Source organism: Vulpes lagopus, chromosome 3 (genome assembly GCF_018345385.1).
Source record: "Vulpes lagopus strain Blue_001 chromosome 3, ASM1834538v1, whole genome shotgun sequence".
Classification (NCBI taxonomy): domain Eukaryota; kingdom Metazoa; phylum Chordata; class Mammalia; order Carnivora; family Canidae; genus Vulpes; species Vulpes lagopus.
Genome location: NC_054826.1, coordinates 106,422,391 through 106,445,530, shown reverse-complemented (window position 1 = coordinate 106,445,530; position 23,140 = coordinate 106,422,391). Strand labels below are relative to the sequence as shown.

General features: G+C 55.2%; 2 protein-coding genes across 4 annotated transcripts; both read left to right on the top strand.

Moving 5' to 3' along the window:
- The first annotated feature begins 529 nt into the window (after positions 1-529).
- PRR14 (proline rich 14) lies at positions 530-5,950 on the top strand. 3 transcript variants are annotated; one of them, XM_041750873.1, is made up of 12 exons: positions 530-919; positions 1,694-1,765; positions 1,890-2,058; positions 2,673-2,794; positions 2,867-3,056; positions 3,288-3,331; positions 3,529-3,638; positions 3,943-4,531; positions 4,889-4,958; positions 5,049-5,140; positions 5,420-5,491; positions 5,642-5,950. In XM_041750873.1, exons 2-12 carry the CDS (start codon positions 1,743-1,745, stop codon positions 5,859-5,861), a joined length of 1,701 nt encoding a protein of 566 aa, XP_041606807.1. In that variant the 5' UTR covers positions 530-919; positions 1,694-1,742; the 3' UTR covers positions 5,862-5,950. The 3 variants fall into 3 exon arrangements, with proteins under 3 accessions (XP_041606807.1, XP_041606806.1, XP_041606808.1); XM_041750872.1 differs by having other exon boundaries at positions 535-919; positions 5,582-5,950; XM_041750874.1 differs by lacking the exon at positions 1,694-1,765 and having other exon boundaries at positions 536-919; positions 5,582-5,950.
- A 1,655-nt stretch (positions 5,951-7,605) lies between these two features.
- FBRS (fibrosin) lies at positions 7,606-19,565 on the top strand. Its single transcript, XM_041749702.1, has 18 exons — positions 7,606-9,174; positions 9,464-9,643; positions 10,382-10,417; positions 10,538-10,567; positions 11,646-11,694; positions 11,786-12,086; positions 13,483-13,784; positions 13,992-14,197; positions 14,313-14,357; positions 14,580-14,675; positions 14,927-14,995; positions 15,789-15,818; positions 16,198-16,269; positions 16,576-16,696; positions 16,802-16,882; positions 17,810-17,893; positions 18,012-18,219; positions 18,398-19,565. Exons 1-18 carry the CDS (start codon positions 8,719-8,721, stop codon positions 18,978-18,980), a joined length of 2,949 nt encoding a protein of 982 aa, XP_041605636.1. The 5' UTR covers positions 7,606-8,718; the 3' UTR covers positions 18,981-19,565.
- The last annotated feature ends 3,575 nt before the right edge of the window (positions 19,566-23,140 follow it).

The following is a 23,140-nucleotide window of genomic DNA, read 5'->3' as shown; positions in this document are numbered from 1 at the left end:
CCCACCAGTAGTCTGGCTCCAGGTAAAGGTTGCATGATACAGCCTCTCAAGCAGCTCGATTCCACCCCCGATCCCTTACTACTAAGGACTAGCAGTAGTAGTAGTACTGTTACTAAGGACTATTTCCCTTGAAACTGGCTTCGTGGGAACCTGGAACAGAGAGGAAGGCGCTGGACACCACCGAGCACGCCAAAGTGGTTATTGATCCCCTGCGATGTCGCCCCTATACTGAGCCCTCGGCGCGGGCCGCACAAACCCCCACACCTCCGGGAAGAAGGTCAATGTCCCCAGCCTCTTCCCAGTTTCGGCTCAGCTCAGTCTCTTCGGTACATCGCGCAAACCCTGGAGCCGGAGGCGGCACTATCCCTAGTCTCAGGCTCTTAGTCCCTCCCCGCAAATCTCAGCGCCTTTGGGGGGACTCGAGGATTCCAGGAGGGTAGCGGAATCGCCCTCAGTGAGGCCTCTCTAGGAAATTGGGAATTTCACATGTCGTTAGTATTCAGCTCACGTTTATTGACCTAAGAACCAAAGAACCGGAAGATGCCCTTAAAAAACGTGGCGGCACTCTATTCACTACAGCTGCCTCAGTAGCTCAAGAAACTTGGTCTAGTCTTCGGCCACTGACTGGCCTTCAGAAAATGACACCATCCGGTCCACTTCGGTTCATCGAGGACAGAGCTACCTGCCCTCAGCTATAATGGCAGAGCTGCCCAATTTGGCTTCTTGCCCCTAGGGAAGATGGCTGCCAGGTGGCTTCACTTAGTTTCTCACCACTCCGGAAGACGGGGACCGGCGATTGGGCGGTGCCCGAGGGCTGCGAGAAGAAGGCCCTCGGCGGTTGGGCAGTGCTGGCTAAGGCTGGTTTTAAAGGAGCCGGAGGTGGGCGCCGTCGAAGACCCGGGATCCGCAGGAGGCGGCGGTGAGCGGCGCGCGGAGGAGGGCACCGAGCGGCTGGAGAGAAGGCGGGAGGAGGGAGGGAAGGAAACATTTGAACCATCTGGTCCTGGGCTGGGGAGAGCGCTGGGTGGGGAGCCGGGGAGCGGGGAAGGAGAGGGTCTGTGGGCGGGACCTCCCGGGATTGGAGTGAAGGGGGTATCTGCTTGACAGTGGATCCCTGGGGATCCGGACCGAGTTCGTGATGCCCAGGCTCGGGCTGCCCCTGTCTGAGTGGAGCTTTGCGGAGCCCAAACTCACAGGGAGAGGAAGATCCTCGCGGCGTCTGATTGGAGCAACCGGGCTGTAGGATTCTTTCCGCAGGGATCCAGTCTAAGGGATCTGGTGGGGCGGGGGGCACCGTCAGTGTGTGGGAGTATTGCTTCGGAGTTCTTGGCCACTCGCTGGCCGTAGGATGAGGATTGCAGAGGGACCCGGCGGAAAGTGAGCCTTCCAGGACCGGGATCCCAGCTGATCCTGGGGGATCTCAGGGCGGATTCTGCGGGGACAAAGGCCCCAGAAGCTCAGGCCGTGGGAGAACTGGGGCCACTGCAAGCCAGGTTCTCCCGGCAAGTGCCAGTCCGGGTGCGCGGCAGCGGGAAGACACCCGCTCCAGGCGGCCAGCCGGGGGCGCCCTTTCACTCCCTAGGGCTCCGGCCCGTGGGCTACCCGGAGCGGCGGGCTGACCATTGAAGGGCGGAGCCCCAGGGGAGGGACTGGCCCTCACTCCCCGCTCCCCCGCTCCCCCTCCCCATCCCAGGCTGCAGCCTGGGATCCCCCAGGGACTCCCCGGAGCCGCCGCTTTCCCCATGGACTTGCCCGGGGACTCGAGGTGAGAGCGCACCCCGCCCGCCTGTCTTGAGCACGGGAAACGGGGAGCCTGGCGGCCGTACCGGGGAAACCACAGAGCCAACGACAGGCTCAGGCGACCGTCCTCTGCTTCTCTCATCCTCCAGCCCACCTGGCCAGCCACATCTGTGCCGCCAGCCCCTGGCTCGAGTACTATGGGGAGCCAGGAGCCCCAAACGGCCGAGACTGCAGTCTCTAGCGGCCCCTTCACCTTTGGAAAAGGCCTCTCGGAGGGTCCTGGCTGTGGTGCTGGAAGATGTTATGACTGCCCACATGGTGAGCCCCTTGAACTGAGAGGCCTCCTTCCTCCCTCTGGTCCCCTCTTCAGTATCAAAGTCAGACCAGATCACTAGTGAGGATAGTTGAGATCCAAATACCTCATTCTCACACCCATTGCTCAGGCAGCCTCCCTAATGCTAGAGTTCTATTTGGCTCTTGCTGAATCTACCTATATTTGGGCAGGGTCTCTAGTGCCCATTCCCCACCATCAACCGTGTTGGGCATAGAACCACATGGCTACAACTCTCTAAGTATGAGAAACCCTTGCTTTCTTCCCCAGCCCAACTTCCAAGCTATTCTTGGGAAGCAGGCTGAGGTCTTTAGCTCCATTGCACAGGTTAGAAAAACAGGCCCAAAATAGGGCAGTGACTCACCTAAGGTCACTCCTTTTCATTTCTCCAAACAGCCTGGGTGAGATTACTGCAGCTCAGAACACTATAATATCTGGCCCTGGAACTGATTCCGTTCGACTCATTTCTTTAGGTTCTTAAGTGAATTCTAGCCACAATCTCTATCACTTTTGTGGCATACGGCACTGTTAGGTTCAGTGAGGTCCTGTCCTGTCCCATCTCATTTCATCACCTTGCTCTTGACACTTCCTTCTCAATTAGGTTCCCCTGGTGCCCCAAGAAGAGACCACCACCCTACGGCACCGCAGCAACCAGCGGGATTCTGTCCGAAGCCAGCCACCTGCTTCACCACCCCAACAGGCCACATGGTCCTCACAGACCAGGTGAGTATGGCAGGTTGGAGGGTAAACTAGGGGCATAACTGAGCCCCTCTGATCTTTCTGTTTTCTCTCTAGGTCTCCTGACCCACTGCACTTATGTCGAGAGCCCTTGAGCCGCATCCACCGGCCCCCTTCTACTCTGAAGCGGCGATCAAGGACAACCCATGGCCCAGAGGAGGGCCCTTCAGAAAAGGAGGACTGGGTCCCCCAGCCCACTCTGGTGGTGATGCTAGAAGACATTGCCAGCCCAAGACCCCCGGCTGAGGTATGAGAATTTTGGGGTAAGGATGTCAGGGGTTCAGCTGGGGTAGATTTTGCTCAGAGCAAGGAGAACAGCAATTTAGATGGAAGACACTGAGGAAAGACCTGTAGGAAAAAGTCTTGGGTGTGAATGCTGGCAGGGTTCTGGAGACTTGAGAGGGTCAGAACGTGAGGAGCTAAAAAGGCCAAAGGGGGCTTCCCTGCCTCCCCCAAAACATCCTTTGTTTACATCCAGGGCTTTGCTGACAAGACTCCCAACTTCATCATCCCAGCGAGAAGGTGAGAGGGCTGGGGAAGGGGTTATCAAAATGTCCAGACAGCAACTGTTATCCTAGGAGCTAAGGCTAAAGGCATCAGAATTTACCTGTCCGATCCTTATAGCACCTTCAGAAGCCTTCAGGGAAGGGGAGGTGCTGGCTCAAGTGGGATCTGGACCTGAAACCTCCCTGAGCCTTTATTTTGCCCCTTTACCCCAGAGCCGAGTCCATGACGATTGTTCACCAGTCAGTGCCTCCGTCCAGGGACCTGGATCCCCCATTCCAGCCATCTGCCCTGCCTGAAGGCCCTCCGGAGAGCCCACCACCAGGTAAGGACTCAGAGGGATAAGATTTAGGGCCCTGGAAAATCCTGGCTGAGCTTAAACGTATCAGGGGCAGAGGTGGGGGTGGGGCTTAACTCCCCCCCCACCCAGGGGAGCTTGGTGTGTGAAGTTGGGGTGTAGACTTCAGAGGCCTGATGTTCAATTCCTAAATTTAGGGCTTAGTATTTTAGGTGTGGGTTTATACTTCTGTGGGCAAAGGTTTGTGTTGGGGGAGGGGCTGAGTCCACTGAAGTAGGGCTTAGACACTTGCAGCCAAGGAATGCCCACCTGAGCCTCTCCTTTTCCTCAGCCCCAGATCCTGTACTGGAGCCCCCATCGATCCCACCGCCGTCCAGCCTTTTACGCCCCCGCCTCAGTCCCTGGGGCTTGGCCCCCCTCTTCCGTTCTGTCCGCTCCAAGCTGGAGAGCTTTGCTGACATCTTCCTCACGCCCAACAAAGCCCCACGGCCCCCACCCCCATCACCCCCCATGAAGTTGGAGTTGAAGATTGCCATCTCAGAGGCTGAGCAGTCCGGGGCCACTGAGGACACTGCGTCTGTCAGTCCCCGGCCCCCTATCCGCCAGTGGCGGGCCCAAGACCACAGTCCCCCAGCACCTCTCTCTAAGCCCTCTCTGGGCCGAAGCCACTCCTGCCCTGATCTGGGGCCCCCTGGCCCAGACACCTGCAGCTGGCCCCCCACTCCACACCACCCAAGCCGGTTACGGCCCCGGCGGCACACTGTGGGTGGTGGAGAGATGGCCCGAGCCCCACCACCCCCTCGGCCCTGTCTCCGGAAAGAGGTCTTCCCTCTTGGAGGAGTGGGAGTCTCTCCTCCCCTCATCACATCTTGCTCATCCACTGCGTCTTCTTCCTCCTTCTCTGAACCTGCAGAACCCAGGTAGTGCTCTCGATAAACCCTCCTTTTTTTTTTTTTTAAAAAAGATTTTATTTATTAATTTGAGAGAGAGATGGAGACAGAGAGCACATGCCCAGATGGAGGGAGGGGCAGAGGGAGCGGGAGAAGCAGACTTCCCACTGAGTGGGGAGCCCGAGGTGGGGCTTGATCCTAGGACCCTGCAATCATGACCTAAGCCTAAATCAGCTGTTTAACTGACTGAGCCACCAGGTGCCACCCTTCTTAAAGCCCTGGCACAGGCTGGGCTCAGCCTCCTTCCCTACTATCCAGTGTGTGGGGGGGGAGATGGGGATATTGCTCTGAATGTTATTTGTCCCTGAGCCTCGACCTTCTCTGCAGGTTGAGCTCAACCAAGGGGAAGGAGCCAAGGGCCTCAGAGGACCAGGTGCTTTCAGACCCTGAGACCAAGGTAGGAGTAGATGGAGGGAGAAAATGGGGGGAGAAGACAAGTGAGGACCTGAGGCCATGCTGCACTCTTACCTCTGCCCTATTTTCACAGACCATGGGAAAAGTTTCTCAATTCAGAATACGCAGGACACCAGCCCGTCCTCAGCTAAACCTTACACCAATGGGGCTGCCTCGACCAATCAGGTGAGTGGCTCACTGTACATGGAAATACCTTGGCCAAAGGTGTAGTAGGCTCAGATCCCCTGAAGTGTGGCTTTGTCTCTTCTCAGGGAACACAGTCCAGCTTGGAGGAGTCAAGTTGGTCTGGACATGGTTTGCACTTAGAACTTATCTGTGTGCCTTAGGAAGCACTTCTGGCCCTAGCGTGTCCCAGAAACTGAAATGTAGACCAGGCCTTGCTTATCCTTTTTCCAGAGTACAGTGGCCTTCCGTTTTTCAATGGCCTCTGCTCTTTGTTCCCAGGTTGAACAAGAAGGAGTTCAGCTTAGAAGAAATTTATACCAACAAGAATTACCAGTCACCTACAACCAGGAGGTGAGAAACTTTGAAGGCGTGGGGGTGATAGAGGGAAGGCTGGAACCAGGGGCCATGCTGGTAACCAGCACCCCTCCCTGCCTGGTCCAGGACCTTTGAGACCATCTTTGAGGAACCCCGGGAGCGCAACGGGACTTTGATTTTCACCAGCTCAAAGAAGCTTCGGCGGGCTGTAGAATTTCGGGACAGTAGCCTTCCTCGATCCCGGCGGCCATCTCGTGGGGTCCGGGCAACAGCTGGCAGGACCCTTACCTCCAGCCTGGCCCCCAGCCCAGATGTGGGACCTCTGCTGCAGCAGCGGTTGGAGGAGCTGGATGCCTCACTCCTGGAGGAGGAGGAAGTGGATAGGGAACTGCCCCATCGGACCTAGGAGCTCCATTTGTCTATCCATCCTGAAGCATCTGAGGCAGTTATATATTTTTCTCTATATTTCTAGTAAAGTTTTCAATATGTTTCTGATCTTTTTGTATGTCTCTAGCTGAGTTTGAGATTGACTATACTGGCTGTTTCTACTTTGGCCCCGAAAGACTGGGAAATGGAGGAGGTGCCAGGGAAGGCAATAAGGGTTGGATATAGGGAAGAAGTAGGGGAATGGTCGTCGGAGTTACTTCCTTGATTTGAGATTTTTCCTGTGTGGAAGTGATACTTTGGAATCTGCTCCAGAAGATATTGTGACCCTGCACCCTAGTAAGGGTTGTCTAAATTCACTTATATCGAGGAGGAGACTGAGGGACCCAGAGTGGACCAAGGCCTTCATCAAGATGGCCCTGAATTCCACCTAACATACAGGTACAGACTTTCCTCTGGATTCAAGAGATAAAAGTAATCAACTCTAATTGAGCACCTACAAACAACCTGTCATACATATTTGACCCGCATATAGCACTGTGAGAGGGAATCACACTCATTTTACATATAAGAAAGGAAATTGAAGGGTGCCTGCCTGACTTAGTTGTGGAGCATGCAACTCTTGATCTCAGCATGTCATGATGAGTTCCAGCCCTGTGTTGGGTGTAAAGATACTTTAAAAAAAAAAAAAAAAAAAAAGCAAGTTGAGTGTGTAATGTGATGTCTTCATTAAAACGCTAACCCAGAGGCACCCAGAGGCCAGAAATAGCATTCTCCATCTTTCCAAATTTAAAGGCAGAAGAGCAGTAACTAAGAGCACAGACTGTGGAGTTAGGCTTGAGCCAAATCCTATGTAGGAAACCAAATGTGCATCGATTCCCCTCCCCCTCTGTAAAATGGGGCTAATAGCAGTACCTTACTTTTTTTTTTTTTTAAGGATTTTTATTTATTTATTCATGAGAGACACAGAGAGAGGGGCAGAGACACAGGCAGAGAAGCAGGCTCCCTGTAGGGAGCCGGACGTGGGACTCAATCCTGGAATCCCGGGATCACGCCCTGAGCCAAAGGCAGACGTTCAACCGCTGAGCCACTGAGGCATCCGCAGCAGTACCTTCCTAAAAGAATTCTTCCTGCCAAATAAGTTAACGTGAAAAAGTGGCCGGGGCACGAACGCAAAGTGTTTCTTTCTTCATTAGCACGCAGACACCACAAGCCAGCACTCTCCCATTGAACGGAGCGATAACGGGAAGCGGATTCCTTCTAGCGCGTCTGGCGCTGGCAAGGCACGCCGCGTGCTCAGGCCACCCGGCACCGCGGGGGATCCCGCTGAGCTGCCAGCCGCTCGACAGTATCACCACGCGCGTGCGCGAGAAGCCAGGCGGCCTCTGGGCTAAGCCGAGCGGCGGAAAAGGAGACGACGTAACTGGCAGCCGAGAGCAATCTTCCGCCGCCGCACGCCGCCCAGCGGCCAACCGCCCCCTAGAACTCGCGCACCACAACCCGACTCCTAGTCTCGACGCCGTCTGAAGACGGACCAATGAACAAAGTAGGAAGAGGCGGGGTCACGTGGGGGACCGCCCCAAGCGCCTACCTCTAACCAGTCGAGTCACAAGACCCGCTGAGGGGCGGGGCTAATATGACGTATACCCAATCCAAGATTTGAGGGCGGTTACATATTACCCACTCCCCAGTGCTTGACTCCGCCCCTCGCCTTGACGTACACTTATCAACCTATCAACGACTAAGCTGGTGGAGGGGTGAGGGGAAGGGGGCGGAGAGTGGGAGGAGGCCGAGAGAGGAAGGAGGCGTAGGCTGAGGAGGAAGAGGGAGGAGGGGCAGGGAAGTCCTGGCGGAGAAGAGGCCCAAGACTCCAAAGGAGACAACAGAAGGGTGCGCTGGAGCTCCCTCGCTGCCCAGCAGCCGTTCCGGATCCCTTACGGCGCCAGTCAGACAGAGACGGAGGAAAGGAGGAAGAGACTTTTATGTCGGCAGACAGAGAAGCTCTACCCGTCACCGTTGCCTCACATCCGGGACTTTGGAGGGCTGGCCCCCGCGGCCCCGCCCCCCCCCCAGCCTTTCATGGCGACCGGAGGCGGAGGCTGGAAGAGCCGGGCCTGGAGGAGGCCCCTTTAAATCTCCTTAAAGGGGTGGCCGCTGAACTCGGCAGACTACTTCGGCAACCTTAAAGGGGAAGCCATCGAACAGAAGCTGACAAATTCAGAACTGTGCTGTTGGGAGTGCTGGAGCGAGTGGGGATTCTCACCTCCTTTTCTCCCCCTCGCAAGAAGTTCTTTAAACTCAGCTTAAAGGGGAAGTGGCCGCTTGTGGAGGACCAGAAACTTCACTCCGAGCCCTTAAAGGGGCGGCCTGCTGTTTGGACGACCGTGGACTCCTTAAAGGGGTGGCCCCTTTTAGCCGGAGGACTTGAGACACTTTTAAAGGGGAGGTCTGCGTTTTGGGGCGAGCTTTCGGTCCCTTTTAAAGGGGTGGCCCTTCCTCTTCCTCGGGGAGACTTGTCTCGACCCCTGGCAGGGGGCGGCCACTGTACTAGGCCGGCTGGACACCATCGGGTCGTCTTAAAGGGGTCAGGGGCTGGACAACTTGAGGCCTCGCCTTAAAGGGACGGTCGCCCCGTTTTCTCCGTCTCGGCCCCGCCGGCCCCACAGGGGGGGCCCTCGGGCTTGTCGCCCCGGGGGCGGCGCCGGCTCCCCGGGCCTTGGCCTTGGGGCAAGCGTGGGGCCCGTAGATCCTGATTTAAAGGGAAAGCCGTGGCCTTTTCGTCCCTGTGTAGCCGCCACCGCCGCGCCTGCGACCCCGGGCCTGCGGACAGGCCGCTTCGGGCCCCGCCGCCTCCGGATGCGGCGCTGAGGGCGGTCGCCATGGAGACGGCAGCGGCCGCGGCTCCCGGCCCGGGCTGGGCCGCCGAGGGGGAGCGGCGGCGGCGGCGCTGCTCGCGCCGAGACCGAGACCGGGAGCAGCGGCGCCGCCGAGGTCCCGGCGGCGACGCGCCCCGGGCTCTGCTGGCTGCCCCGCGCGGCTCCTCGTCCTCCTCGTCGCCGCCACCGCCCGCCAGGCCTTGGTCGTCAGCTTCGTCCGGAGAGCGGCCCGGAGGCCCGAGACGACGGCGGCCCCGTCCCAGGCCTCGGCCCCCGCGACCCCGAGCTCGGAAGCGGCCTGCCGGCTCGGGCAGCCGCGGGGAGGAAGAGGAGGAGGAGGAGGAGGGGGGCGCCGACGACGGGGAGGCCGAGGAGGAGCCTGAGGAGGAGGAAGAAGAGGAAGAGGACTTAATCGATGGCTTCGCCATCGCCAGCTTCGCCAGCCTTGAGGCCTTGCAGGTGGGGCCTGATGGAGCCGGGGACCTTTGGGGGCTTCACAGGGGCAGAGAGAAGGGTATGGTACCTGGAGTGGGTGGAGTTGAGGGGGGAATGCTGGCACCCCAAACCAGAGCAACCGGCTCCTCTGGCCAGGCCTCTGCCCCACCCTGGGGTGGGAGGAGGTAGAGTTAGTCTCTAGGGACCAGCCAGGTTATGCGGCCTGAGAGCCACTTTGGTAGCCTGGTCACCCCTAGAGAGGTGGGGAGCCTTCCTTTCTCCATCTGCTTTAGTCCCACCTCCTCCTCCACAGAAGGATGCATCTCTTCAGCCCCCAGAGCGACTGGAACATCGACTGAAGCATTCTGGGAAGCGGAAGAGGGGGGGTTCCAGTGGGGCCACTGGGGAGCCAGGGGACAGCTCTGATCGGGAGCCTGGCCGGCCCTCTGGGGATCGGGCCCGAAAATGGCCCAATAAGCGGAGAAGGAAAGAGGTGAGCTTGTCATAGATCCTTGTCCTTTAAAAGTCTGGGTAGAATACCCTTTACACAGACCTGTTTTCCATCAGCAATGCTACTGTCCATCATAAACAGTAATTTTATTCTGTAAGGGCAGGGAGAAGGCAGAGCAAATTGGAACTCTCACTCCTCAGTCCCGGTCTGACAGAGACATGCCCACAGTCAGACTTTTTTGCTTTTGGTGGCCCTATTCCAAACATGTTGATTATTTAGAGATGTATCAAAAAGACTTAATGGAATCATGAATGAGTTAGATATGGTTTCAGATGTCTCCAGGCAATAGCAGTGTAGCAAGAAAGACACAATCTGAACAAATGCCTAGATCAAAACCTGAGAAGCTACAGAAGGCAGAGATCTGGGAGAGATGCTGCAGAAACCCACATGAGGAAGCCACTCATTCTGCCTGGGGGATGGGAGGAGGGTTGTGGTTAGGGAAAGCCCCCTAGGATGGCTTAGTCAGGCCTTAAAGGATAGTCATAAGCTTGCTAAGAGGAGAAATGGGCAAAGTTGTTTTGAGCAAAAGCGCAGAGATAGAATATACTTGGAAAATGACAAAAGCATTGGAAACAAGGGTGGGCCATAGCAGGAGAAGCAGCTAGGAAGAGATTGAGTGTGTGTCATGAGGGGCCTTGAGTTCCTTACTGGGGATTTTAGACTTTATCCAAAGGCCTCGTCAGTCAGCCTCCTTTACCTCTGGACTCTGGTCTTTCTCAGGCCTCCTCCCGTCATTCTCTGGAAGCTGGATACATAGTAAGTGCTCTCTACCTGTACTGGCCCCTCCCCTCTCAATTCCTCTTTGAAAGTCCCCACTCTCCCTTGGGCCACACTCTTCTTCCCTCTTGTGACACCTCTGTCTTTCCTTCTCCCCAGTGTGATGCAGAAAGCGATCTGGATGAGAGGGTGAGTAGGGCTAGAACTTGTTGGGTGGGCATGTTACAACTTGTAAAATGAACTGCAGCTTAGAGGTCTTCTACACTCGACAGAGCCTCCCCTTGAGTGGGCAACATAGGTTTAGCCATGACTAGATTTGGGGCAGTGTGGGGGTGGGCAGATTGAATGGGTAAATGACTTTTTTTCTTTGGCAACTAGAGCCAGTTGACCAAAGAATAAAAAGCCCTTGCCTCGGTATATCATCTTTTCCAAAGCCCTTGGAGGTACCAGTGGTTCTCCACAGAAATCCAAGGTGGCTGTTGAACAGAGTTGGTCGTTCCTGCTAGCTGTTCGTCTGCTCTCACAGATTAGGATCTGAGCAGAGACCAGGGTTACGGTACTGAGAACACTAAACCATTGTGGTCAGTATAAGAACATGTTTTACAAAGTTATATTTCAGTTTATTATTAGGTCAGATGTGTCTGTTTTGAAATAATGTGTTCTAGCAGTTCATACTCTACCCCTGTAACTAACTAAATTTGTATTCCATGATCTATATCTTGTTTTAGTTTAAAAAGTTGGCTGGACAGGGACTGTGGTGAACCAGAGAGTTCTTGTCTGTCTAAAGGAGGTGACCACTGTCTAGTCTAATTGTTGCCATGCAAGAATAGGGCCAATTCTTAAGAGAACCTGCAAGTCTGAGTTTTTATGAGGAATTCCTGGGTTTGTAAATATCGGCAATTTTAAAAGTTTTTGCTGACACTAGTGGCCCCAACAGATCTATAAGTCAGGTAGGCATGTGGGCCAGCAGTTAGCAATAACTGACACTTTGGCTTTAATGTGCTTATGTCTCTGCTATGTAAGTGTGCCTCAATTCAGTCCGACTGGCCTAATAGATTCTCAGGCTCAGCTATTCTACCCCTTTCCCCAAGCACAGCCCCCCCCCCCCCCCCCCCCCGAGCCCACGGTTCTTGCTGGATTTCAACTAAGCTGTTGGAGTAGACTTGCCACCTGCTGCCACTTCCTAGTAGGCTCTGGAGGCTTTTAGGCTTCTTGGGTGAGGGCCTCGGCAGACCAGAACCTGACTCTCCCAACCCTTCTTCCCCAGGTCTCCGATGATGACCTCGACCCATCCTTTACTGTCTCAACCAGCAAAGGTTGGTCTGAAGGGCTGGTGCTGGAGACAAGGGAGGGAAATGGGGTGAGTATGGGCCTTAACTGAACACATCTACTGTCTTGTTCTCACAGCCTCGGGCCCCCACGGCGCCTTCAATGGGAACTGTGAAGCAAAACTCTCCGTAGTCCCTAAAGTGTCGGGCCTGGAGCGGAGCCAGGAACAGCCCCCAGGGCCCGACCCGCTGCTAGTGCCTTTCCCCCCAAAGGAACCACCGCCTCCACCGGCCCCTCGGCCTCCCGTCTCACCCCCTGCACCCTTGCCGGCCGCCCCCAGTCTGCCACCCCCACCCCAGCCCCAGCTGCAGCTTCGGGTCTCGCCCTTTGGCCTCCGCACTTCTCCCTATGGCAGCAGCCTGGACCTCAGCACTGGCAGGTGAGTGGTCCAGGGGTTTGGTCTGGTCTGGAAGGACCTGGTCATTTTGGCACCAACCCCTGCATTCTCTGGCTGGGACATGGGAGGGTACCTGTGGAATGTGACTTGAAAAAAGGATTCTGAGGCTGAAAAGTTTGAAAGACACTGGGTGAAACAAAGTTAAAGTGATTACTGGCTTACAGGAACTTATCAGAACTGTTTCACTCAATCTTTGCGTGCAGGAAATCCACTGTGTGCCGTTTCCCAATTTAATGTGCTGGTGAGACCTTTTTTGCAAGGCACATTTGCTAGGAATCGTGTTCTTCAGAACATACTTTGGGAAATGCTGACATGATGATTAAGAGTGCTGGCTTTGGTGTCAGTCAGACCTGGATTCAAATTCTTGCTCTGCCACTTAGTGGCTCTGTGATTTTTGACAAGTCACTTAATCTCTCTGAGCCTCAATTTTCTCTTTCTGTGGAAAAGAAATGACAATGGTACCTTTGTCTTGATAAAGCTGTTGTGAGGATCAATTGAGTTAATGCAGTGTTTCCCAAAGTGTGTATGTGCATCATTAGTGGTATGTAAGATCATTTCAGCTGTTATGGGAATAAATTTTTTTTAGCTGTTAATGGGTTTTAGAAAAACATGATTAGTATCTCAACCCCTTGATTTCACGTGTATTGCCGGGCGAGGCTAAGTAATAATAATAATAAAAAAAAAGAAACTGAGTTAAAGAAAGAAGTAAATGGTACAGGTGGTTACATGGATGCGGCAGCAGTTGGAAAGGTGGTGTGACATGGTGGAGATTTGGATTAGCATGTAAAGCAGGTGTCAGCACTTGGCTACAGTAAGTGCTCGCTAAAGGGTAAGAATCACTGATACTATTACTATTATCGGTGCTATTTTTATTATTGTCATCATCATTACCGTCCTTTTTCTTGTTCTTGAGAAAACTAAGGCTCAGAGAGGGGCAGTGACTTGCTCAAGGTCATCCAGGGTGTTAATGGCAAGACGGGCCTAGAATTCAGGTCGCCTGACATCTAGGCCAGGCCAGCAAGGTGCTGCTTCCACTGTCTTAGGGTGGGAACCCAGGTGGCCTGTTGTAATGAAGCGTCAAAGTGAGTGACATGTTTTGTGCCGTGGTTGAGTCAGGAGAGGGCAAGTCATGAGACCAGAGACGTCCGAGGTAGCTGTGTGGAAGAGACCTTGAGAGGGAGAGAGGGGATTGTTGGGTGTGGGAGGTACCTCAGTCTGAGGATGGTTTCCCTGGGCGGGGGTGGGTTTCCTGGGAGCCGGGTTCTACCACCTTCCATGTTGGAGAACCAGGGTCAAGGTATCGCCCAGGCTTCTGACCCCCTCCCGTCAGAGCTGGCACCTCCCAACCCCTCACTCATCTCCCCACTTCTCTCCCCAGCTCTTCACGGCCGCCCCCCAAGGCCCCGGCCCCTCCCGTGGCTCAGCCTCCCCCCTCATCATCCTCTTCGTCCTCTTCCTCCTCATCTGCCTCCTCCTCGTCCGCGCAGCTCACCCACCGGCCCCCGACGCCCTCACTGCCCCTGCCTTTGTCCACCCACAGCTTTCCCCCCCCTGGGCTGCGGCCCCCCCCACCACCCCACCACCCCTCCTTGTTCTCCCCTGGCCCCACCCTGCCCCCACCCCCACCCCTGCTGCAGGTGCCAGGGCACCCTGGGGCCTCAGCTGCTAACGCCCTTTCTGGTGAGTTTGGGGTCCTGGCCGGGGTGGGTGGGGGGCCATGGCCCCGGGCTTGGGCCCAGTCGGCTTTGGGGCATCTGGACCTCAGCAAACATCAGGGCTTGAGGAGGGAGTGGCTCAAGGCCAGAAGGGAAGGCCAGTCACCCGGGCCCAAGGAGGCTGACCTGGTGGCAACAGATGTTAAAGCCTTCTCCCCCTCCCCTCCCACAGAGCAGGACCTGATCGGCCAGGACCTGAACTCTCGCTACCTGAATGCCCAGGGTGGTCCCGAGGTGGTGGGGGCAGGGGGCTCGGCCCGGCCCCTGGCCTTCCAGTTCCACCAGCACAACCACCAGCACCAGCACACCCACCAGCACACCCACCAGCACTTCACCCCTTATCCCCCGGGCCTGCTGCCACCCCACGGCCCCCACATGGTGAGCTCCTCATTGGGCCAGTGATGAGGCTCAGCAACTTGGGGGGAGGGTGTGGCTTCCATGGGAAGGTCCTAAGTCCCTGGCTGGCAGCTTACTCTTCCCTTCTCTTCCCCAGTTTGAGAAATATCCAGGAAAGATGGAAGGCCTTTTCCGGCATAATGTGAGTGTGTGTGTGTGTGGTGTGGTGTGTGTGGGCATGGATGCATCCATGTGTGTGGCCCTGACTGTTGGGGTCCAGTCTTCAGCTTCAAAAGCAAGAGCCTTGAGCCTGGGAGAGCTCCCCTGGGGTGGGTTTTAGGGTGGAGGCCCGAGGACTGACGGGCAGACCAGATGTGGGCCGCACCTCCACCCCCAGCTTGGACTAGCGCCCTTCTCTCCACAGCCGTACACGGCCTTCCCTCCCGCAGTGCCCGGCCTCCCTCCGGGCCTCCCGCCGGCTGTCTCCTTTGGCTCCCTGCAGGGGGCCTTCCAGCCCAAGGTGAGCTCCCAATCCAAACACCACCACCTCCCACCCCCTATAGACCCAAAGACCCCAACCCCCCACCCCAGATCCACATACCTTCCTCCGTTCCCCAAAGCTATACCCGTTCTCCTGCCCTCCCCTCCTGGACCCAGCTTTCTTCAGAGCCATGCGCCTCCCTCCCTGTCCCAGCCCTGGCCCCCAGCTTGGTCCTAGACCCCTCTCATGCCTAGTGCCGGCTCTCCTGACTGATCACTCCCCTTTCCCAGAGCACGAACCCCGAGCTGCCACCACGACTGGGGCCAGTGCCGAGCGGGCTTCCCCAAAAGGGGACACAGGTGAGGGGGGCCAAGGCAGGTCCTGGGGGAACTAAATTATCTGTTGAGGGAGAGCAGGGTTGATTGAGAGCGAACTACTGATCCTTTTTCTTTAGTGTATGATCAGGGGTATCCCTGAGAATCTGACGAGAGCATTTCTGTTAAGTGACAGGTTTCCCATGCATGAGGAACAGAAATTTCATGAAGTTGCTCTAGAAATAAGATTACTAGGACAGTGATTTTTGTAGGAGTTTTCAAATTTTTTAAGTTACAAAATCCTTTTTCTTAAAATGACATCATACCAGGAAGTCCTGTCCATAAAACAATGAAATGATAAGCTGCCCCTTTGTGAAGTGGGACAGGGAACAGCCTTCGAGCTCACGGCCCTGGGAACGTTGGGAAGAACACAGGATGTGTTTCCTAAAGGGTAGACTAGACCAGATATCTTGCAACGTCTTCTAGCAGCAGTAAAGGCTTTTTTTCCCTAAAGAAATCTTAAGCAGAGACTCATGACATAAAGCTGTTAATAGGATAGCTTCTCTGGTTGAGAAACCCATCCTGCCTGCTTGCTAACCCACTCCCCAGTGTTCCAAGCAGGGCACGTCCTTGGGGCCTGGCTCAGAAACTTAGTGCTGGAGGGGAGATGCCCAGAGTGGGAGAGATGGGGAGTGGAGTCTTGACAGAAGCAGGAATGGCCTGAGGGAGCTATGCAAGGTCTCTGGTGTTTGGGTGGGGATTAAAGATTGTGGAGATGAGGTGCCCAGGACAGTAAACAGGTCTGAATCGCCGCCAATCTCTGCTTTGCTATCCCCAGATCCCCGACCATTTCCGGCCACCTTTGAGGGTGAGTTTGGTGAGGACCTCAGGCTGCATGAGGCTGGGGGCTGGTCTCAGGGTGTTTGGCTGAGGGCGGGTCTTGCTTGGGAATGAGCGAGAAGCCCAAGACGTGGAGGCAGCCAGATGTGGAACAGCAGAACGGGCAAGGCTTATAAGCCACAGACCTGGGTTCCGATGTAATTGGCTGTGGGACCTTGGGCAAGACAGTTTATCTCTCTGAGCCTCAGTTTCCTAGGCCATGAAATGAACCTAGTCATCCCTCAGTTGTAGGGATGATGATTGGGGATGTTGTGTGGAGAGGCTGGGCCGAGGACCAGGCCTAGAGTGGGTGATGAGTGAACGTTCTTTCCTTCCCTTTCCCTTTGGTTATCCTTCTGGGGCGGCAGAAACCAGGGAAGTGGTGTGCCATGCACGTGCGCGTGGCTTACATGATCCTGAGACACCAGGAAAAGATGAAGGTACTGGGGCGGGAGGGCTGGGGAGAGCGGGCTGGCCTGAGCCCTGGGCATCTGCCTTTGGCAGGTCTTGGCCAGATCTTGGCCAGACACATCCTCTCCTGTCCCCGGTCACTGCCTGAGTGCTTTCACAGTTTAGGTTCCTTGGCTTAGGGGGGTGGCCTGAGAAGGCTCTGAGAGAGGCAGAGGCGAGGCACCCAAGCCCCATCTTGGCACTAGCCAGCCCTTGAAGGGGACCTAGGGGTGGAAGAGCAAGAGCGGGACCCCACCTGGCTCCTCACTCACCACCCCTCTCCCTGTCCCATGCAGGGCGACTCCCACAAGCTTGACTTTCGGAACGACCTCCTGCCCTGCCTTCCGGGGCCCTATGGGGCCCTGCCCCCTGGGCAGGAGCTCTCCCACCCGGCCGCCTCCCTCTTCACTGCGACTGGTGAGTCTGGCCAGCCCTCTTAGGGCCTGAGGTTCCCTGTCTATAGCCCAAGGCCCACCTTGCGCCCACTCAGCCTCACCAGAATCTCCCACCTCTCTGCCCCAGGTGCCGTCCACGCTGCAGCCAACCCTTTCACGGCAGCTCCCGGGGCCCACGGACCCTTTCTGAGCCCCAGCACCCACATTGGTAAGAGCCAAGAGCATTTGGGCAACCCCAGCCTTGTCCCTGACTTCCAGGAGTTCTCAAGCTGGGGATGGAAATTAGACCTGAGAGGCAGCTGGAATGGGGGTAGGCCTGGTTCCACTTGGTTTGTGACCTTGGGCAAGTTACTTCAACTCCTCTGAGCCTTGATCTCATCACCTGTGAAATGGGATAGGGGCAGAGCAGAGTGATTGGCCCGCACTGCCAGCTCAGATGCTATCTCTGAACTAGCCAGTGGTAGGGGCTAGCGTGCCACCTGGGAGAGGAGGACAGAGGAAGTCTGTGCAGGCCTGGGCAGAAGGTGGTCATTGGCTCCTAGCAGTTTGGCAGGCTCTGCAGGGAGATTTAACTTGGGTCTGGGTAGACAGGAGGGCATCAAGCCTGATGGCATTGGGGAAGGTGTTCCCGTAGTAGAATAGGTTAATAGTTCCGTCTGTGCATGAAGTTAGAGTCAGGTCGGGAAGGGCCCTGCATGTCAGGTGGGAGGAAGCCAGCAGAGATCTTCAGGCGAACGGCTTGCTATAGAGCTGATCTGGGTGGCTGGTGTGGGGGCTGGTGGGGCTGGATCTCTGGAGTCCGGGAGGCCCTGGGCTGGGGGTACCACTTACTGGCTAGATGACTGACCGTTGGCAAGTCACTTCACCTCTCTGAGCCTGTTTCATCATCCTTAAGTGGGAGTGGTCCTGTCTGCCTCGTGGGGCTTGTTGTTTGTGAGGTTAAACTACATGATGCATGTCAAAGCTCAGTGTCTCACAGGGGCCCAAGGAAGTGCTCAGCACCCAGTTGTTAAAACCAAGACCAAGCAGCAGGGGCTCTGGGGCCTGCTCCCTGAGCTGCCTCTTCCCTTCTAGTCTTGGTACCTGCTCCCAGCTGGCTGCCCAATGCTCTGACCACCCCCTTTTTCTCCTACAGATCCCTTTGGGCGTCCCACAAGCTTCGCCTCCTTGGCTGCCCTCTCCAACGGGGCCTTTGGAGGCCTGGGCAGCCCTACATTCAGTGAGTGCGGGTGGGGCTGGCCGGGTGGGTGGCTGTGGCAGTGGGCTTAGGAGGCCCCGGACATGGGACCTCCTCCTCCCTGTGGCGCTTGTCACTCTTTGCTTCACCCTCTGTCTAGACTCCGGCGCCGTCTTTGCCCAGAAAGAAAGCCCAGGGGCCCCACCAGCCTTCGCCTCCCCCCCAGACCCATGGGGCCGCCTGCACCGCAGTCCTCTGGCCTTTCCTGCCTGGGTCCGGCCCCCTGAGGCCGCCCGGACACCAGGCTCAGACAAGGAGCGGCCTGTGGAGCGGAGGGAGCCCTCTATCACCAAGGAGGAGAAAGACAGGTGCGCCGACCCTCCGACCCACTGCCCCGCTGCCCACATCCCGCACCGCCAGCCCTCCTGCTACCCCGCTCCCCACACCACCCACCCTTCTGCCGCCCTGCTGCCTGCACCACCTGCTCTCCACGCCACTCGCAATCTGGTCGGGTTGGACTGTTGGAGGCCCCCTCTCTCTCCCCAGGGACCTTCCCTTCTCACGGCCCCAGCTCCGAGTTTCTCCCGCTACTCCCAAGGCCCGGGCTGGCGAGGAAGGGGCCAGGCCTGCCAAGGAATCCGTGCGGGTAAAGGAAGAGCGGAAGGAGGAGGCCGCCGCCGCCGCCGCTGCCGCCGCTGCTGCCGCTGCCGCCGCCGCTGCCGCCGCTGCCACCACTGGGCCTCAGGGCCTTCACCTGCTGTTTGAGAGGCCCCGGCCACCCCCTTTTCTGGGCCCTAGTCCCCCAGAGCGCTGCGCGGGCTTTCTGGAGCCAACCTGGTTGGCAGGGCCCCCTCGCCTTGCCAGGCCACCCCGCTTCTATGAGGCTGGCGAGGAGCTGACTGGACCGGGGGCCGTGGCAGCCGCCCGCCTCTATGGTCTGGAGCCGGCCCACCCCCTGCTATACAGCCGCTTGGCACCGCCTCCGCCGCCTACTGCGGCCCCGGGAACCCCTCACCTTCTCAGCAAGACCCCCCCAGGAGCCCTTTTGGGGGCCCCACCTCCACTTGTGCCCGCCCCCAGGCCTAGTTCCCCACCTCGGGCCCCTGGTCCAGCCCGGGCTGACAGGTGAGGGAAGGGGAGGGGCGGGGGCAAAGCTCCATCCCCCTTTCCTTTTGACAAGGTCCTAGAGCTGAGGTTTCAAGCCAGGGCTGGAGGGCAATGGTCATGACCTCACCAGCCACCTCTGAGGTCATGGAACCTGGGAGCGGAAGCCCCAACCCCCACAAGATCAAGCATCAGATGGACCTTGGGGTCACTGGGAGGGCAGAGGTCACAAGCCTCTAGAGAGAGGGGGTCTGTGTGTGTGTGTATGCGCACCTCTGTGCACATGAGAGATGAGAGTGGGGGTCATTTCAGAGGTCATAGCTCATGATCTCCTGAGGTACACCATCGCCCCCTCCAAGGGCCCCTAGGCCCTTGACCTGCCTCCCCAAGGGCTCATTAAGCCAGAGGCCAAAGTGCCCCCCCTCCCCTTCACCTACCACCCAAGTCCTCATGCCCTCTCAGGGCTGGGGGAGGAGGGGCTAACGGAAGGGGGGTTCCATGTACATATTTATCTCTCCTTCCACATAGCCCCCCAGACCTTTTGTACATTTTTACAGGGGTGCCCCTCCCAATAATCTCCCTTCCTGGTTAATTAAATCCTCAGACTGGTGCTGTGTTCCTAGCCTCTGGCCTCTCTGTGGGGGGAGGGGGGATTGTAGAGGGAAGAGCTGGGAGGGGACAGGCAGGAACCCAGGGCTTATCCCTGGGAATATGGAGTCAGCAGGAGATAGAGCAACAGAGGAAGGGACCTGGGTACCTAGGCTGGAAAGAAGGGCAAAGGCTTCCTGCTTGGCTGACAGCCCAGGTTCCTCCCCACTTGTTCCTGTTACCTCTGTGTGCCACCATCCCCAAAAGGCTCAACCTCTAAGCTTCAGACTCCACCTCTTAGTGGCTCAGTCCCCCTACTCCATTTCCAAGTGCCCCCAGGACTCCTGGGCCCTGCCCTCCAGAACCCTGTTCCCCAGAACCCTGCCCTAGGCTGGGGGGGGTGGGCAGAGAAGGTCACCATGTACCACACACCAAAGAAGGGGGTTGGCCCAGGGTGGGCCACACAGGCAGCTTCTTCAGCGGCCTCTCGGCGGCAGTCCCAGCCTTCCCAAAGCAGCAGGTGCCCCCAGGCTGGGGCCCAACCTAGAAGGCAGGGGTCAGTTTAACAAAAACATAACGTTGACTTTTTTCCCCGGTGGGACTTATTCTGTAACATGACTTGCGGATATTTATATAAAAATGAGTGTTACAATGAGGCCCCTTGGCTGCTCTTTCAGTGTGTGGGGGTCATGCGGGTCGGGGGACGGGTTGGGGGATTCTGGTCAGGGAGGGATGGGGGAGGGCAATACTAGCCATGTCCTATGAGGGCTCCCCCTCCCACCTTACCTGCGAGACCTGTTTTCTTACTTGTGGATGGATGAATTGGAGCATTGGGCATTGAAGTTTTCCATATTTTCTACAACCCAGGGATACATATTCTACATGATTCAAGCAATACGGAAGGATAGCAAAACTAAATTTCCCATTTACCTGCCAACCTGTGCTATGCCCCATGCATTTCCTGAGGTAACCACTGCATCATTTGGTATATGCCAGGCCTATTTCTGTGCTTACCTACAAGTATGGACACATACAGTTCCATCAGAAAAGATCTGCAATTTAAAAAAACAAAAAAACCAACATTGGTTTTTCTTTTCGATCCAGTCACTATAAAACGAACATAGATATACTACAAAGGGTAAGTGCCTCGTAATCTCAGCCCTTGGAGGTGACCACTGCTAAGTGTCATGGATATCTTCCTCCAGTTATTTTTCTGGCTATATACTTCAAATACTGTGGGGAAAAAATGGGGTCCTGTGAGATGTACTATTTTGCAACTACCTTTTTAGACTTAACATTATTTTTTGATGTGGTCATTAAAAACCAAGTAACTAAACCGAGCTAGAGAGGCTGGCACCCACCCGAGCTGCCCCAAATTGTCTTGTTCCACTATACCCATCACCTTAGGAAAGAGGTAGCCAACATTCTCTCCTACCACTACACATGCCCAAGGCCTCTAGGGAAGGCTCAAACCTAAGGATGTTCCAACAAATCAGAAACAGGTTGACCAGAAGGACATGGCAGTCCTTGTTTTCAGCTTCTTTAGAAAAATCTAAAAATCTGTTGATACTGTACATGCTTTCCCCATGACTGCCCTTGAAATGGAGCATGATCCTCTTTCTCCAGATTGCCACTGTCTCCTCCACTCTTGTTTAGGAATGAGCCATTGTCACTATTGAGGTACCTCCCTGGCCCCCATACACATTTGGGTGTGGAACTCTCAGGAGAATACGTTCTAGATACATGTATCGAACCTCTTCTAGATCCCCCCAAATGTAACTCAGATACCCAGTCATCCCCCAAATCTGATGCTGTGTCCCCCAGCCTGAGCCACTTCTATTATCAGCACCCAAGTCAAAGCTCTCTCTTACCTCACTTGATTCACTACCTGAACTGCCTTTTATTCTTTTGACCACTGTTCACTTGATCATACCAGGCAGGCACTGACCTTGTAGCTGGGGCGCAGAGGTAAACAAAAATCCCCAGCTTTTCTAGAGTTTACATGCAGGTCCTGGGAGGAGCAACAGCAGTACGCTTCCTGAAGAAAAAGAGGGTGAAGGGCAGGAATCCCCAGGGCTGCCTTCTTGGGGCCTGTCCTCAGAACCACTACTTTCCTTTGATCCATCTCTTCCCTTGATCCGAAATCAGGAGTTCGTCAGGCAGAGGTAAAAGAGGAATCCGGAAAGACCAAATGCGGGTTGAAAAAGCAAAACAGGGATCCCTGGGTGGTGCAGCAGTTTGGCGCCTGCCTTTGGCCCAGGGCGCGATCCTGGAGACCTGGGATCGAATCCCACATCAGGCTCCCGGTGCATGGAGCCTGCTTCTCCCTCTGCCTGTGTCTCTGCCTCTCTCTCTCTCTCTCTCTCTCTGTGACTATCATAAGTAAATACAAATTTAAAAAAAAAAAAAAGAAAAAGAAAAACAAAACCAAAATCATTTCACCATCATGAGGCTGCTATTCAGAAATGCATTTCTTTGTTTTGAATGAGCTTAGAAGTGTAGCTATGTAGTCTTAAACAATGTGCTTATTTCTGTGCCATGATTTATTTGTAGAATTGGGTTTTTTTAATTTGAAAATCTAATGGGCTCTGTTAAATATTCATGATTGGGCAGCGCCCCATCTAGCAAATGGAGAGGCGCTCCTAAAATGGAGGGTTTTTAAAACAACTTTATTGAGATATAATTCATATAGCACAGAATTCACTGTCTTTTATGACTGGCTTCTTTAACTTAGCATTATAAGCATTCGGGGTGCATCCAAGTTGTAGTTGTATCAGTCCTATGTTCCTTTTTATTGCCAAACAATACTCCATTATATAGATGTACCACGTTGCATTTATCCATTCTTCTACTGATGGACATTTGTTTCTTTTTTTTAAGATTTTAAAATTTATTTATTTAGAGAGAGCACATATGAGCAGGGGCTGGAGGGGGGTAGGAGTAGAGGAAGGGAGCAAGCCAACTCAGCAGTGAGCGTAGAGCCCAACTGGGGGCTCAATTCCAGGACCCTGAGATCATGACCTGAGCCACTGAAACCAACATGCTTAACTGATTGAGCCATCCAGGCTCAATATTTTATATACTCACCAACAGTGTATGAAGATGGAGGCTTGGATTTTTTATTTTTATTTTTATTTTTGAGGTTTGGATTTTTTAAAAGATTTTATTATCTATTTGAGAGAAAGAGAGAGAGAGAGAGAGAGAGAGAGAGAACATGAGGAGGGGGAGGGGCAGAGGGAGAAGCAGACTCCCGGCTGAGCAAGGAGCCCAATCAGAGGCTTGATCCCAGGACCCTGAGATCTGGACCTGAACTGAAGGCAGACACTTAACCGACTGAGCCACCCAGGTGCCTCAAGATGGAATTTTATAATAGTTTGTTCTGGTATTGCTATATGAATCCACAAAGTTAATTAGCACAAACTTCTTAGAACAGTGCCTGGCACAGAATAAGTGCTCAAAAAAATGATTGCTGTCATTATCAGTAACGCCTTTCTGTTTTGAAACTCTAAGAAGTAGATCTTAGAGCTCAATTAAGGAGAATGGCTTACTTACATGCAGTTTATTGGGAAGGCACATCTTTCAAAACAGACTTTGAGG

What these genes read in the sequence shown, in the direction of transcription:
- FBRS (XM_041749702.1), top strand. Translation starts at nt 8,719, where the DNA reads ATGGAGACGGCAGCGGCCGCGGCTCCCGGCCCGGGCTGGGCCGCCGAG. An exon ending in CTCTGGAAGCTGGATACATA is followed by an intron (nt 10,418 to 10,537) that starts GTAAGTGCTCTC and finishes CCTTCTCCCCAG; the next exon opens with TGTGATGCAGAAAGCGATCT. An exon ending in GACACCAGGAAAAGATGAAG is followed by an intron (nt 16,270 to 16,575) that starts GTACTGGGGCGG and finishes TGTCCCATGCAG; the next exon opens with GGCGACTCCCACAAGCTTGA.
- PRR14 (XM_041750872.1), top strand. Translation starts at nt 1,743, where the DNA reads ATGGACTTGCCCGGGGACTCGAG. An exon ending in ATGTTATGACTGCCCACATG is followed by an intron (nt 2,059 to 2,672) that starts GTGAGCCCCTTG and finishes CTTCTCAATTAG; the next exon opens with GTTCCCCTGGTGCCCCAAGA. An exon ending in GGGCTGCCTCGACCAATCAG is followed by an intron (nt 5,141 to 5,419) that starts GTGAGTGGCTCA and finishes CTTTGTTCCCAG; the next exon opens with GTTGAACAAGAAGGAGTTCA.